The sequence below is a fragment of the Sturnira hondurensis genome, unplaced genomic scaffold, assembly GCF_014824575.4.
Source record: "Sturnira hondurensis isolate 20B ecotype Veracruz unplaced genomic scaffold, ASM1482457v3 Scaffold0020080, whole genome shotgun sequence".
Taxonomy (NCBI): domain Eukaryota; kingdom Metazoa; phylum Chordata; class Mammalia; order Chiroptera; family Phyllostomidae; genus Sturnira; species Sturnira hondurensis.
Window position 1 is genome coordinate 2,683,434 of NW_028092711.1, and position 17,222 is coordinate 2,700,655.

The 17,222-nt window shown below is 41.4% G+C and overlaps 1 protein-coding gene across 2 annotated transcripts in view; it reads left to right on the plus strand.

Moving 5' to 3' along the window:
* The first annotated feature begins 15,235 nt into the window (after window positions 1-15,235).
* Window positions 15,236-17,222, plus strand: part of UBXN2B (UBX domain protein 2B) — a 32,219-nt gene continuing 30,232 nt past the window's right edge. For both annotated transcript variants that reach the window (XM_037028564.1, XM_037028565.1), the window contains exon 1: window positions 15,236-15,336. In XM_037028564.1, coding sequence (XP_036884459.1) covers window positions 15,256-15,336 — 81 coding nt within the window. In that variant the 5' untranslated portion in view covers window positions 15,236-15,255. The remainder of the gene's footprint in view (window positions 15,337-17,222) is intronic.

Sequence of the window (17,222 nt, forward strand, 5' to 3'; positions counted from 1 at the left end):
AGTAAGTTTAAAGGAAGCTATAAACCATTAGGGCTTAGAGGAAGGTATCCTTGTCAACATCAAATTTAGAGCACTCGGTTATATAAATATAAATTAAGTTCTAAATATAAACTTTAAGTCCTAAAGTAAAAATTTGGTATTTGGGGTAAATTTGTCAAAGAAAATTTGACAGTGAAAGACATGTGACAAAAATAACTCATGTTAAAAATATTTTGGATAATTCTGGAAGTGAGTTTTAATATATTGTTTTGTTCGTTGTGGTAAAAAGTTATGTCAAATCTTACAAAATACCCCAGTTTAGTGAATGTCAAAAACTAAATTGGTCTGAAAATGCCTGCATCTCTCTTAAGTTCCTGACCCGTGTTTCCATGTATTTAGTGCATGTCTCCATGTGGATGATCTAGCCGGTAATTAAACTCATCTGTCTACATTTTTAAAATAATAATATACATGGAGATAAAAATGGGGGCCACTGCACAAGCCACAAGCCTTTGCTCACTTCTGGTCTCCAAGCTGCTTCCTATGTCCTGCTTCGGACCTCACGCCAGTCAGGCGTCCTGAACAAAGTGCCACTGTGGGAGTCCTGGCTGCCCCTTGAGCTGAGGAGCAGGGCCTGAGGCGCATCTGCAGGCTCTTCTGGGAAGCTCAGCAGTCAAGCTCAGGAGTGTGCACGTGGTGTGCCCCGCAGGGGAAAAGAGTTTCGGGTTTGCTTTCTATCCTGGCTGAATGATTTTTATCCATCTCTATGTATTTCAAAGCTGTTTTTAAACTAGTTTACACAGACTATTTAAAAATAGATGCACCAAATAGGAGAATGTTTTCACAGGGGGAAACACTCTCCCCTTCCTCTGTGTTCTCATGTCCCCTGGATTTCCTGGACATCTAAAGCCTGCTCAGAGTTTCCTGCTCTCTGCCCCCTCTGAGATCTGCTCGTACTGTGGGAGATTGGAAGGACCAGATGTGCTGTGTTGATGCAGTATCTGAAAACAAGCACCAGCATCTCTAGCCGTGACTTCTTGTCATACTTGCCTCTTCCACGTAACCAGCAGGGTAACATGGCCACATATTTACCTGCTCTGAGCACGTGTGTTAGCATGTGTGTGTGGGGGGGGGGGGACGATAATGCCCACTTCTCAAGGCTGGAAGAATTTCGTGCAATGAAATTGTGTCAGAGGCCTGACACAAACTTAATGGGGGGCAGGCAGCGACAGACGTCAGAAACCCGGAAGGTGCTCACACATCACCTCTGCTTTTCTCTGGAGGTCTGCTTCCTTCTGTTACTTCTCTCTTCTTTGTGACTCTTGCCGCTATGGCTGTCCATGGTTTGCATGTTTCCATTCCAGCTCCTTGAGCAGCCTCACCAAGTCTGAATCCCATCTCCATGTTCCAGGAGGAAACAAGATTGGCCAAGCCAGAGTGACTAATGGGAACCCATTTATCCATGTGCAAGGGTCAGGGTCACACAAGTGGCTGCCAGGCCTCATCTCTGTGGACGAGGTGCAATCATAACTAGGGGACACCCAAAACCTTAGCTCTGTCACTCACCATCTGTGCTGCTTGAGTCTTCTCACATCTTCTTTTCCCTCAACTATTAAATGAAAGAAAGGAGCTATGGTTGCTGAAATTCCTCTGGGTTCTAAAACTCGATGGCCCAGTGATTCAAACGGAAGGAATTTTAGGAAGAGGCCTGATTAGTAGAGGCCAGGAGTGGGGAGAATAGAGACTGTCAATCCCCAGCCTTCCTTGGATGATAATCTAGCCACTCCGTTCCGTCTGTGTGTAAAGTCAGTCTCCCCTTAAGATACACTGAAGCACATTTGTTAAGGGTCCAACCTGTCTTATGATGTAGACAGATACATATAGCCGGTCCTCAAATAACATCGTTTCATTGGATGCTGTGTTATAATGTGGATGAGATGTAACAGGAACTTAACTTGTGTTTATTTCCATTGGTTTAAGATACGATTTATTTTGCTATACATCATTTTACTTAAAGTCAAAGAACCTAGCCACGATGTGAAGTGAGGACTCATTGTATTTTTAAGGCCTTTAGTGCTTTACTGGCTGGGGTCCAGAGTCAATCAACCTAATACCTATGATGCACTTAGAACTGGGCTTGATATAGAGGTTCAAAAGGAGTATAATGTTTAGAATATAAAAATATTTACACAGTACCACTTCTTTAACAATACTTATATTGCTAAAATGTATACAAAGTTTTATAATTACAATATAAATAAACATTCAATAGAATTGTTTTATTTATAAGACCTACCAAAAAAACCTACAACCTTTTGGAAAGTAAACAAAAACTCCTGAAATAAAAATAATTATTCCTATTCATTTCTCCTGTTTATATGGACTTTGGTACTTAAACATCCTTGAAGTGAAGGAACCCTTAGAATTTGATTTTTGGCACAAATTTGTTTCTGTTTGTTTTCAGAGCTTTACTGAGGGGCAATTGACAAACAAAATTGTAAGATATTTAAAGTGTATCTGATGCTTGGGTATATATATTTATATAGTCTGCCCGCAAAAAGTCCAGCCATTGTTCATAGAGCAAGAATGGTTTGTCCAACATGGATGTAACCTGCAAGCCGAGGAGAGCGGACTGGAATGCACATGCACGGACAATGATGACTTCACTGTACTAGTCAGGGAGGGTGGTAGTCACTGTTGAGTGAATATGTGTGCTGTGTGGATATCACATTCAAAATAACTGAGCAAGTACAGCAACGAATCTGCATCAAATTTTGCATTAAGCTTGAACATTCCTCCATAAAAACTATTTGGATGATTCAGAAGGCCACAGCTATGGGTAACCAGTGATCGGCAGCTTCATGACAACGATGCACCCACTCGTGTATCACGTCTTGTGCAGAGTTTTTTGGCAAAACATCACATCACCCAGGTGACTCAGCTCATCCCGCAACAGCCCAGATTTGGTGCCCTGAGACTCTTGGCTTTTCCCAAAATCACCATCGAAAAGGAAGAGATTTCAGACTATCAGTGAGATTCAGGAAAATATGATGGGGCAGCTGATGGCAACTGGGAGAACTGTGTGAGGTCCCAAGGTGCCTACTTTGAAAGGAACTGAGGAGTCATTGTCATATGTACAATGTTTCTTGAATCTCGTAGCTTCTTCCATAAATGTCTCTATTTTTTAAAAGATTTTATTTATTTATTTTTAGAGAGGGGAAGGGAAGGAGAAACAGAAACAGAAACATTAATGTGTGGTTGCCTCTTGTGTACCCCCCACTGGGTACCTGGCCTGCAACCCAGGCATGTGCCCTGACTGGGAATCAAACTGGCTACTCTTTTGTTCGTAGGCTGGTGCTCAATCCACTGAGTCACACTAGCCAGGGCTCTATTTTTCATATTACATAGTGGATACCTTCTGAACAGACTATATGTGTATGTGTGCATATATATATAGTAAAAAAAGTCCCACAGTGAAGTTAACACATCCATGATCTCAAATATTTACTTTTTTTCTTGGAGAGAACACTTAAAATCTACTCTCCTAGGAAATTTCAATTATACTATACACTATAGTATAATTGACTATATAGTATTATACTATATAGTAGTCTCAACTATATTCACCATGCTGTTCATTAAATACTCAGTCCTTATTCATCTTACAATGGAAAGTTGGTGCCCCTTTGTCAGCCCCCCATTTCCCTCACCCCCAGCATCTGGCCACTGCATCAACTCTGTTTCTATGAATACCACTTCTTTTTAAAATTTTTCTACATATAAATGATACCAAGCAGTATTTGCCTTTTAAATTCCTCTGGCATATTTCATTTAGCTTAATGGCCTTGATGAATTATTAACCCCTGGGTCCCTAGGTGATACCTCATTGTAGTCGGTGATGCTCTTGAGCATCTCTGACCTGTGCAACAACAATGTTGCCTGGGCAACAACAATGGAAATACCCATTATGGCTGCTTTGTGCAGCCCTAAATGCATCCACTTACTTTGCTATATTTACTTATTTAATAGATATATTCCTTTAATCCCTCTGTCTCAGCTGTTACTCCCAGGAGCAGACGCTGTTTATATAGCTGTGCTTAGTCTGAAGAAACTCGCTGATGCTTTTGTTGATGGCTGGAGAACAATGGGAGCCTGAAATCAAGTCTTTTGATCAGATTTATTCATGTTACTTGGCAAGAAGTAGAAGACAAATAAAAAGTTAAAAGAGGGAACCAGCAAGAGATTCCCCCTATCTTCTCTCCTGTAAAAAGCAAAGAAACATAAACAGGAATAACATCGAAGCTGTTTAACTTTGACCTCATCTGTTCTTGGCTACAGTCAGAGCCGAAGACCAGCAGGCCCAAACAAGTCTCACCCAGTTTCAAAAGCCGACAGTTCTTTTTATTCTAAATACAATTTTTGTTTTAGTCTTATAGCTCATAAATCTCAAAGGTTTTTCTTTTCAGACTTATGCTGCATTATGACAATGAGGAATAACCTATTGGTTCTACGAAATGTAAACTCAACTGGCAGACTCACGTTCAGGCACGGAGGATTCTGGTGTCAGAGGAACGTAGGCTGAAACGTCATATATTGCGTTACTGTTACTCATGTGTGCAGCCCTCATCCTGGTCCTTGCTCTGAGAGTGGGAGTGGGAGTGTCTATCTTGAGGTTAAGAGACAGGGATGAAGGGTGGGGGTTGGGGAGGGCCTAGGGCAATGGAGAAACAAAACTTGGGTTGTTTGTTAAACCTCCAGAGAAAGAATGTTTCCCCCAAAAGATGAAGGTTTAAGGAACAGTTTACCTCAAACTTGCAATCACATCAATTAATAAAATTTAGTTACACTAGATGCTTTAAACAATTTTTCAACTTTCAACTTTCGAGAACGAGCTATTATGAAATGAATGAAAACAACTAAGAATTTCACATCAGTAATTCATTCTCTCTGTCTCATTTTCTCTTTTATACCAAATTTGATTTTAAATTTCTATATAATAACAATCACAGTAATATTTTTTATCCGGTTTGGGGAAAAAATGTGAAGCTGGAGAGGATTCTCAAATTACACCTGAAATCTGTGAGCTGGTGCTCCCTCTGGTGAACTTTTCTTGCATTGCACATGCTTTTTCTTTTTTCCTTCTTTCTTTTTTTTTTTTATTTTTTATTTTTAATTACTGGAACACCTCATTCATAGGCCAAGAAAATTTTCATAAAGCCAAGAACAACCAGGAAGTACACTCCAAGACCACTACATGATCAAAAATGTACAGATCTGATAAGACTGAACTGATCAGATTCACCAGAATTCTTCTAAGGGAACTTGTTAAAAAGTAATGGCTTGATAATAGCCTTGAAAACCACTTCTCAGTACTAATTATTTTGAAACAATTGTTCTGGTTCATAAAGGAAGGAAAATTTGGATTGGAGGATTGGAGAGGGAGAAATTCCACCTCTCCCCTGGGGGCAGTGCCTCGTAGCAGAGTGGGAGCCACAGAAAACACAGGCTAACTAGCGTCCAAACGAAACACTTTGAGTAACCTGAGATGCCCAAACCTCCCCGGACCCTAAAAACTCTCAGCAGAGAATAGAGAAAAAATAGAGGCCTTTGTAATGAACCTAATAATATATAGCAAACATTAACCTCAGGATTGGACATCAGCCTCTGACATTTTTGAGGAGTGAGGAGGGTAAGGTAAGAGAGGACGACATCTCTTTTGGCAAAGTCAGTCACTGACCTGCAGAGCTTAGAGAAGATCTCTTTTGTATTATACAGAGTTGGGTCTTTCTGAATAAGTTCTGCTAAAAAAAAAAAAAGGTTGGATCCTGACTTAAGAGGAAGTCTTAGAAAGTTAATTTACAACTTTATATATAGGAAGAGATCCAGAGAGAGAAATCCAGAAGTTCTCATGGTATGTGTTTACATGGTGAGGAAAAATGAGGCTCAGGACTCTGGAGACATCTCCAGGTTAGAAAAGAAACATGAGACAACCTGTGGCCTTGGAGATATATTTACATTCCAAAGGATTTGAGTGAGAACCCAGCACCCTCTCATCCCATCTCCAGGAACAAAGCTTGTCTCCCTCCTCTCAGGCAGTTGCCTGTTTGTCCTATATATAAGCAGAGGAAATCCATTTTTCTCTATCCCTCACCTTTGGAGCATTCAGGGAAATGCACTGGAGCGGGGGAAAGCTTGGTTTAAGGTATCCAAATAAAAATAACAGTTAAAAGAACAATACGAAAGGTAATGGTAAAAAGTAGGTATTGGAAAACAGGTTTGGAAGTCCTAAAAGCAGTCGATCCTCTATTCATGTAACTGAGGGAATGGACACGCCCACGTGGTGCCTCAGTGAATGGCCCAACGATCAGTATCGGAAGGAACAAGTTTTTATTTACGATATTCCAACCCTGGGGACACTCAGAGCACTGATGCTCTGAACCCTCCTTTCCCGGGAAACCCAGCACTTCCCTTGGTCCCTAAAAGGCTACAAGCCAGAAGCCCCCAAAGTTCCTCATCTCCGTATCTTAAGGCAGCTGCATGAAATCTCACAGTATCTGGCGTACTGTGAGATCTGGCGTAATCTCTCCTCCAGTATCTGGCGTACGGTGTTACCAGCCTCCATATTACAGTCCAGGAAAGCACATGCCATGGTGCACTGGATCAGGGTGAAGTTCAGGAAAGACATAAGGACCAAGTGTCCAGGGAGAGTCCCGGTTTGCAAGGTCAATGTCTTGCAAGGGAGAGTCTTCGGAGTCAGCTAGAGCAGGCACAATCAGAGCAGCAGTATGTCTCATTCGTTACCACACCAAGCTACATGGCCCGATCCTGACTACAAACTACATGCTTGCTTACTTCTCCCTTCATACGGCTGCTACCTCATTCCTCCCTCATGGCCTTTCCACTCCCTTCCAAGTCACACGGCCAAATCCCCTCGTGGCTGCCTGTCCTTAGTCTAAATCCTGATCTGGAGCCTCCTGTGTGACCTCATCTCTGAATCCTCGCACAGTGAGCTACATTTGCCAGTTCTCCTGTAATTGCTTACATTTATTCAACTGCCATCCCCAGTCAGGGTAACAGTGACTCAATGATCCAGGGAGACCCACCTCCTTTGCTACTTCACAGGTCAGGATATATCCTGAAACTCAAGCCCATCTTGCTCCAAGGCAGTAAGTAGCTCAGCTGTTACACCAGCCTTTGTCATGAAAAGTATCTTAAGTCATATCGTCCACTTCCCCTACCCCCCAAACCATGGGCTGTGGGGGTTTTCTCTTTTCCCCAGGCACCCCTTGCCCTGTACCCCATTTCATTTGTAGATTCCATATTTGCAAGGTTACCTACTCAATAAAATGTATTTGTAACCCCAAATCAATACTCATGGGTTGGTGTGGTCATTCACAGACCTAACACAAAAGCAAAAAAAACCGAGCTGCCCAATGAGCATGTTCCCAACTGAGGGCAAACAAGAAAATGTTCCAGCTTCCTGTTTTAGCTTTTGTCCTGTAAACAAATGCATGGTCATATGTCATAGTCTTTGCATTTTTGTACATGTTGTTGACGATTTTGCTGTTGGAAACAGCCCCACATGTAAAGCAGAACTGCTGTTTGCGAGTCCAAGATCCTACGCATTAGAAGGTTGTGATATGCCTTGTGGAGAAAATACATACATTAGATAAGGCATGTGTCACACAGTAGTGCTGGCTATAAGTTCAGGGTTCATGAACCAATGATAAATATTAAATTAATTGTCTTTCAACAGAAGCAGTCATAAAACAAGGTCATGAGTCAGTCAAATGTGACCAGAATCTTGCAGGAACCTAACTCTGTATTTCCCTTAGGAACAATGGTTGCAGGAACCTAACTCTGTATTTCCTTTAGGAACAATGGTTCTGTATGCACTAATTCAGTTTTCTCAGCAACTTTAGAAAACATAACTAGTGCAAATAATAAGAATTTACTGTGTATAAATGGTAGGTATGAGAGTGGATGAGACTGTGCAGTGAAAGCACATACAGTGAGAACACACGGGGGGCTGGGGGCAGAACTTGAGGGAACATAATATAGAAGGTGGACAGGAGATGAAATGTTAGGGAAAGTTCAGAAGGGATGGTCAGGTAGGTGAGGAGAGAATGATGAGGATTTAATCCCTGAGGAAATTTCAGGATGGGAACAGGCACCAATGTAAGGAGATTCAAAAAAGCTCCCGGATGACACATAGAATGTACAAAGAATAAGCATATACTTTAAGTGAAATTGGGCCTGAATTTAAAACTTATTTCTGCCACTTCATAGCTGGATGATATGAGGAAATTCATCTTATTTCTCTGGTCCTCAGTAACTTCTGTAGAATGAAGACAAATGTTATAGATTCCATAAAATAGCATACCATGAAAATAAGCAACTATAAATATTCTATATTCCATAAACATTAAAAAAACCAAGCTTTCCCCAGCCACTGTGGCTCAGTTGTTTGGGCATCGCCCTGCAAACCAAAAGGTCACCAGTTCGATTCCCAGTCAGGGCACATGTCTGGGTTGCAGGATTGGTCCCCAGTTGAGATGCATATAAAAGGCAACCAATCAATGTTCCTCTCTCACATTGATATTTCTCTCTCTCTCTCCCTCTCTCTCTTCCCCTCTGTCTAAAATCTAAAATAGAAAGAAAAAATCAAGATTAAAATATTTTAAAGGATGAAATAAGGCCATTGTGTACCACAGTGACCTCTGACCATGCCTTCCATTAAGTAAAATCATGTGTGAGTTTCATTTATACTGGGAAGTTGAAGTTGGATGCAGTTTACTAGTCCAAGATGAATAGGCCTACTTTTTACTATCTCTCCTACCCATTTATGGTGAAGATCTCTGTTGATATATCTTTTTTTTTTTTGTCTTTAGAGGGGAAGGAGAGAGGGAGAGAAACATCAATGTATGGTTGCCTTTCGTGCGTCCCCTGCTGGGAGTTGGCCTGCAAGGAACCAGCCTGCAACCTAGGCATGTGCCCTGACTGGGAATCGAACCACGATCGTCTGGTTCGCAGGCCCGCGCTCAATCCACTGAGCTACGCCAGCCAGGGCTCTGTTGATATATCTTGTTATAGCTTGACTTTCTATGAATGGAGAATGGACTTGGAGAAAGTCAAACCTGGGTTTGGGTTATGGACCCCTACCTCCTTCATTCATTCATTATTTAAAGTACATATTATGAGCCCTGGCTGGTGTAGCTCAGTGGATTGAGCACAGGCCTGCGAACCAGAGGATCGAGGTTCAATTCCCAGTCAGGGCACATGCTTGGGTTGCAGGCAGGTTCCCTGCAGGCCAACTCCCAGCAGGGGACACACAAAAGGCAACCATACATTAATGTTTCTTTCCCTCTCCCCTTCCCCTCTAAAAGTAAATAAATAAATTTTTTAAAAATATTAAAAAAAATAAAGTACATATTATGTTCCAGGATATATATTAAGGCACCTAAGATAAAGACATGGCCCAGGGTCTCTACGATCTTACAGTCTAATGAAGGGAAAAACGGAAGTGCAATGAGGCATTAAAATTAAGTGTCTAGTTTAAGCATCCCAAAGAACAATACACATTATATGTCAAAGCAAGTATGAGACAGAAGCTCCTGGAATATAATCCATACAGAATAAATTCCATGGTTCTTGGACCCCTCAACAACTTTGAGAATATCAAATAGAGAGAATGAGGTACTTGTGATCATACTTCTTTGGAGAAGAATGGGGAAAGATACCACAACTTTCATCACAAGCTAAGAGACAGGGGAGTTTAAAGGGACCGTGTGAACGCTGGTTGATATTTTTATTCACATTAACAAGAAGTGAGTGAAACAATACCAACATATGCAATAACTCAATGATGTGACATGAACAGCTTCTTTCTTCAATTGGCTAATAATTTTCAAATACTGGGAGAAAATGTCTCCCCCCCCTTTTTTTTGCTATTCACAATATAATAGCTATAGCAGACTGGTACAACTATTATGGAGAACAGTATGGAATTTTCTAAGAAAACTAAAAATGAATATGCCTTTTGATGCAGTAATTCCACTGCTAGGATTATATCCTAAGAACCCTGAAACACCAATCCAAAAGAACCTATGCACCCCAATGTTCATAGCAGCACAATTTACAATAGCCTAAAATTTGGAAGCCACCTAGGTACCCACCGGTAAATGAATGGATCCAAAAACTATGGTACATTTACACAGTGGAATTAGATGCAGCAGAAAGAAAGAAGGGCTTCTACCCTTTGCAACGGCATGAATGGAACTGGAAAGCTTTGTGCTGAGTGAAATAAGCTGGGTGGTGAAAGACCAATACCATATGATCTCACCTTTAACAGGAACCTAAAGAACAAAAACAAACAAACAAGCAAAATATAACCAAAGACACTGAAATAGAGAACAGGCAGACAGGGAGGGGAGAGGGCAGGGAATTTCAGAGGGAAAGGGGAAGGATTCACAAGAACAAGTATAAAGGACACATGGACAATAACTAAGGTGGGGGGTGGAAATGGGAGGGAGGTGGGGAGTACTTGGGCAGGTGGGCTGGGATGGGAGTAAAAGACAGAAAACGATACTTGAAAAATAATTAAATAGAAAATTATAAAAATATATAATATCTATAGACACAGCACTCTTAAGTTTTAACTGCATTATAAACATTTTTCTCACCACACTCTTAAATCTAAAGTACACAACCAACAAAACAATAGAGCAAATTGTTACTTGTGGTTCTTACCAATTGTGGAGGTGTACATATTGCCACCACAGTGAGTTTCACACTGCCGACACTGTCACTGAATGTGGAGTGACAAACAGCTGTGCAGTAGCATGCTGTCATATGGCACCTCCCCATGTAGACGCAATAAACATAAATAGACTCAAAAGCATACACAATAATAAAATGTATTTAAATGATCAGGAAATAATTTTGGGGTATTTATTACATTCGTTTTTAGTGTGATTTCATTGTAAGTTTATATAATTTAATGTTTAATAATAGCCGTGTTTAACAACTGCCTATAAAATTCCTGAAAATTTAACAATAGGCTCTCATGAGCCAGTATAAGCCACTTCCTGTACACCGTTGACTTTAAGCAGAGTAAAATATAGTCTTTCCTGTCCTAACTGTCACTCTGAAGTCACTAAAATATAGATTTTCCTCTGTGTGAAATTAGGAGTGACCTTTGCAACAGCAACCTCCTCTTTCCTTAATCCAGTGGCTACTTCTCAGTCCTGATCTTACTTGATTATCTGTAAGAAATGATACCACGTCTTTTCGTTGAAACTTTCCTGTCACGAATGTTTTTCAATTTCTTCCCTTCATCTTACCTCTGAGTATCCCTTAAGTCTATTTCCTATGTCCTTTCTCCACCGAGCCCTTCATTGTTGATGTTTCTGAGCATTCTCAGTCCTCACATCTTCTCACACACCTCACCGCCCCTGGAAACCCCATCTACCCTGCTATTGATTCTACACAGTCAACACCGAATCTGTATCCCCACTCCAAAATTTTCTCCTAGCTTCTCATATCTACACCCAAATCTACAATTGCAGCATGGTGTGTTTTTACCCTAGATCTCACATAAATTTCAAATTCACACTGGTCATAGCATATAGTTTTTCCTTTTGAAGTTCATTTTTCTCTTTCAACTCGGTAATTTGCAGGTTGTACCATTAATGAACTTACCTAACCAAAACCCCTGATGTCATTCCTTATTCTTCCTTCTTTCATACATTTCCCACACGCTAGACACCAGCACCTTTAAGTCTGACTCTAGTAGTTCTACCAAATATTGCTTCTCTCTAGTCACTGCCACTGACAAAACTTAGGTCGTAATCATGCCTCACTGTTGTAATCACCTTTGAATTTCCTAAATCTGACTGAATCAACAGTGATGCATCTATGATCTTTCTAAATTAAGAATCCATTAATAGCTCTCAGTTGCCTTAGATGGGTGTCTCTTAACCACAGCAGAATTACCTGGGGAGGTTTTTTCAAGCAACTTTATAAATGTATCGTTTACATATAATAAAGTGCATTCATTTTAAGTAAATAGCTCACTGTGGTTTTAACAAATGTACATACCTGTGTGATTGCCACCACAATCATGATATAAAAGATTTCCATCATCTCAAGAGGCTCCCTATGTCCCTTTTTAGGTCAAACTTACCAAGCTTACTCTTCTCCAAAGCAACAACGTCAAGCAACTGAGAAAAATTCTGATGTGTTCTTAATTTAATGACAGCAGGCTTGAGAATGGGGAAGAGAGGCAGGGAGATTAACCAGTTAACCTCTGTGGGCAGAAACAAGACTGTTTACATTCCTAGTGTAAACGGAAACTTTGAGGCAACTTTCAGTGGGTATTTCAGCTATTATCTAGAGGAAATAGTTAAACATCAGAGGCCAACACATCTTGCTTGTGCATGAACTTTCCAGGCTGTTGCCCACAGGCAAAAGTAGCAAATATTTCTTCCTTAACGACTATGCACCTATCCCAGAACTGTCTCCACTTTACCTTTTCCCAACCGCATTATCTACAGCCAATGTGAATTCTTTCAAAAAGACTTACATCTTTCTTTCCCAAACTCACTCTACCAGGAAACCCTGATAGCCACAGGACTGCGGACACGCTTGGCTTCCTCAGCTGGCCTTTGCTGGGGGTTCAGACCACATGCCCCAGTACCTGGTCCTTTACCTGGTTAGCATACGGCACAATAAAACTTTTTTTTTTTTCAGAAAAGCTCTTGGCCAAGAAGTTTTTTTGTTTAACACAACTACCAGCTTTCTGGCAGTAAAGTTTAGTCTCACCTATTCTAGAATTTCATATAAATTGAATCAGAAAATATTTACCCTTTTGCATGTGGTTTCTTTTACTCAAAATAATGTCTTTGAGATTCATCCATGGTGTATTATTTCTTCCTTTTTCTTTTGAGTAGTACTCTATTGTGTGAATTTATCGAAATGTTACCTATTGTTTGTTGATTAGTTATTTCTAGTTTGGGGCTATTATGAGTAAAGTTTCTATGAACATTTGGGTACAAACATTTTTGTAAATATATATTTTCATTCTTCATGGGTTTGCACTTAAGAGTGGAAATACTGGATGTTATGACACCTGAATATTTAACTTTAGGAGACCCTGTCTAACTATTTTCCAATGTAGCAACACCATTCTTCATTCCCACTGCATTGTGGGAGAGTTCCAGGCAGAAAGCCACAGCAAACATGGCCCATCCTGCTTGTTTCCTGAGAGGTTTTCTTAGGCTCTGCCGAAAAAGAAATACCAATCAGCCATAAAGTAAGTGATAAAGCGCTTTATTGGGGTTTGTGCACCCGGGTGAAGTTCCCTGGTCTGCAGAATGGGGCTGGGGAAGTCACGCGCAAGCAGGGAATGTTGTGGGGATTTATTTTCGTTGGCTCCCCGTGGGAGCTGGGGATTGGTGCCCTCTGAATAAAGCAGTGATATAGCATTGATGGTCTCTTCCTAGGACTCAGGTTACTGTGAGGATGTCCATCTTGGAAAAGTCCAGCCGGAGCTTCATCCTCTCCCCACCCACCCTAACATTTCCCTTCCCTGAAAAATCACAGACATGTACTGCCTATTACTCAAATGTCTAAAAATAGATGTTTCATATTTTATTATTTTGGGAGAGTTAGGATGGTAAGTGCAGCCCCAGGTACACTGCCTTTGCCAGAATCAAATTCCACTTGGAGAGCATTTTATATACTACAGTGCTTGAATTCCACCACATACTAATTAAGTCTGAGTACATGGGGTAAGGGGGGAGGGAAGTATGTTCCAATGTACAGCAACATTTGAGAATCACTGGCCCAGAGGTAATGCTTAATTTCTTCACTAAGGCAACATCCCTCAGAATCTGTCTAACCTACTCTGCAATCTAGATCCACACACCCCATCCCTAAACCATCTTCTATCATTTCTCCTAAACTTCAACCACATACTTGTTTATTACCACACATTATATTTCAAATCTATGTGTTTTCCTGTGTTGCATTTTGGTCCACAGTCTACTGGAAGTATTTATCCTTTAAGTTTCAGCCAAAATATCATTGGCTCTATGGGACAAAAAAGGATCCAGATAGGGCAGAATGTTATATTAAGTATATTAAAAAATATATTGGGACAAGAAATGCAAGTTTTACTATCTGATACCGCCATTTACAGCGGGTTGAAATTTAGTCATCATCTGGTTTCCTCAAGCATAACACGGTAATAACAATACTAATACTTATCTGGGCCTATGAATGAGATTACACACAGAATGCACCTAGCCAGCCTGGTGCATATAGTAGGCACCAACAGAATACTTCCCTTTACACCCCACATTTCCTGCAAAACTCTATTGCAAATTGCATTTTATTATCTGTTCACGTCCCTCCCCACGAGATGGTGAGTTTGATGAGATGGTGAGTTTCTATATTTATATTGAGCGGGACTACTTATCCTAGAGAGGGGAAGAGGGGAAGGGAAGGAGAAAGAAAGGGAGAGAAACATCAACGTGCAGCCGCCTTTCATCTGCTCCTTGTTGGGGACCCGGCCTGCAATTCGGGGCATGTGCCCTACTGATGGGGATTGGAACGGTCAATCCCCTGGCCCGAAGGCCGGCACTCAATCCCCCGAGCTACACTAGCCAAGGCTAGCGGGACAACTTTTTAACCTGTGTATCCACGGGGCATAAAGTGCCTGGGATAAGACACAAGTTTAAATAAACCTCCGATCAGTGAAGATTTTAGTAGTCTTTAGTTCTGATTGTATAAACCTCAGATCAATGCGGAGAATTTAGCAGTCTCTAGCTCTGATTGCAAAGAGCTTTTTAGGATGTTCTTTATTCACAACACCAATCGCGCTTTGGGGCCACCCAGCCCTTGGTCGGATACACCAGAGAATTGAACTAGAAAAGTAAGGCAGCAATCTCGCTCAGATAGACGTGCAAAGGACGTTCCCATTGTTAAAAGAACCTGCAAGTCTACGTTGCCCCCTAGGGCGGCCTATAGCACTTTCAGGCGCGCCACAGTGGAATCCAGAGGCTCACGTAAAGACTTCTATGTGGAGAGATTTTCTGAGCCAATCATTTCCCGTTAAGAAGGGAAAAAGGTTTAGGACAGGTGGGCTGGCGCAGGAAAAAAGGGGAAGACGCAAGCTCGGGAGGAAGCGGGGGCGCGCGGGGAACCGCCTCCCGCAGTTGCCAAGCAACCGGCCCCGGAAGTTGCGGCTGCGGATCCTGGTGAGCGAGTCAAAAGATGGCGGAAGGCGGCGAGTCTGTACCGGGCGAGCGCGACAGGTCCTCTGGGCCCCGGCCTCCGAGCGCGCGGGACTTGCAGGTGCGGTGAGCTCCGGAGGACGTGGGCTCGGCAGCAGGTGCGGGCCGGGACGTATGCGAGGCTGTCTCCGGCCAGGGCTGAGCCTTCCGCAAATCGGATCTGGGGTCGGAATTATGCCCCAGGGCGGCGGAGCGTCTGGAAGTGTTTCTGGAAACAAGTGTCAGTTTCCCCTCGACCCGAGGGCAATTTAAGAACCAGCCGTTCATTTTGAATGTGGTTTTGTGGTGTCGGTTGAGTGGCTCACAGGTCGACGCTTCAGGAGACGAGCTGCGGAGGAAAGCTTTACAGTAGCCGTGGGGAAATGAGTGATCACTTTAAAAAGTAGTAACAGGTGTGCCGGTTTGATCTTTGTCTTGGATGGTGTTTCTGCCTTGATTTCTAGTATATGAAATTGTGTTTGTTTTTTTAAAAGTCAGTTAGCTTTTCCCTTTCAAAGGAGTGAACTTAAGTATTTCATCCTACAGCTGCACAGCCTAGTTGTAAAAGCTACCGTCTATGAAACATTGCAGCCAAAAATCCAGGGAATAAAACTTTGTGATGTTATAGGGCACTGACATTAGGTAGCTACTAAATATGAATGCACCGACTTTGGCTTTAGCAGATGCTTAACACTACTTGGCTCATTTTAGGCTTTCTGTCTCCGTAGAAGGTCATTAATAAAATTCAACAAGTGACTGTGTATAGGAACTATATAGTTAAACATAAGTGACACTAATTCCACAGTCTTGGTAGAAGAGTTCTGTTAACGTTATAGCCACACCTTCTTTCTACACGGCTCTGAACCAACAGCCCGAGCACCTGCCCTGTGGCACACTGCTGAGCTCTGGGGGCGCTGAGATACATAGGGCGCCAAACCCACGGTTGGGTCTGGACACTGCTGGAAAGGATAGAATATAAAAAAGACATTTCCACCTATTTTTGTTGTTGCAGATATAGGATATGAATATATTTAACATAACATTTAAGATGGCATATGATTGAGTGCCAAAATAAACGGTGCATGAAACGAGAGATTTGGAGAATGGGAAGATTAGTGTAGAATAAGTCAATCCAGGAGTAGCAAAGAAGATCAAGGACCAGGAAGCCATCATCCACCTTCACTTTGGTATTGCAGACCGCCATCACCGAGAGGTGACATGGGATGCTTGGAGGGAAATGGAGTTTCTGGTCAGCCAACTTCAGTTAGCACCTTGGTCCTGCCACTTCGTAGTTGTGTGAACATAGAAATGTCTTAACCTCTGTCATCCTCAGTGTTTTCTTTATAAACTAGCAGTGATGGTGGTGGTGTCATGGGTGAAATGATATCTGTAAAATGCCTGTGCAGAACTCCCATATATCCCGGCCCAGTACTTGCTTGATAAATATTTGATTCCTTTTCCCTTAAAGAAGAAAAATGACAACTTTTCACTGGTTACTCCATTCTAATGTCATTGAAGTCAAAACTATGTAACTTAATATCCCTTCTGTAATTTAAGTCCATCTCCTTTTATGTGATCATTGAGAACAGTTTGATTGTTGATCTCTTGATTCTTGGCAAATTTACCAACAATTCAGTGGATTATTAATATGTGATTCATGGTCAGAGATATACTGGTGATGCCACTAATGGTGAGAATGCCTTCGTTTCCACCATCAATTAGAAGATGAGGTTTTGGGGTTTTGTTTTTTTTCTCTTTAATGAATGCGAGTTGGTATATTAAATACACTAAGTATTGATAATCTTTCCTTTTACAATTTAGTAAGAATGTGAAGAAATTGCAAAGAAACCTGAAAACAACAAGTGATGACATGTGAAGAAATAGAGTATGTATCAAAGGTTTAAAAGAATTGGATAATGTTCTTTTCCCTGACTGGTTTCTTGGATATTCATTATGTTTGGATTATCT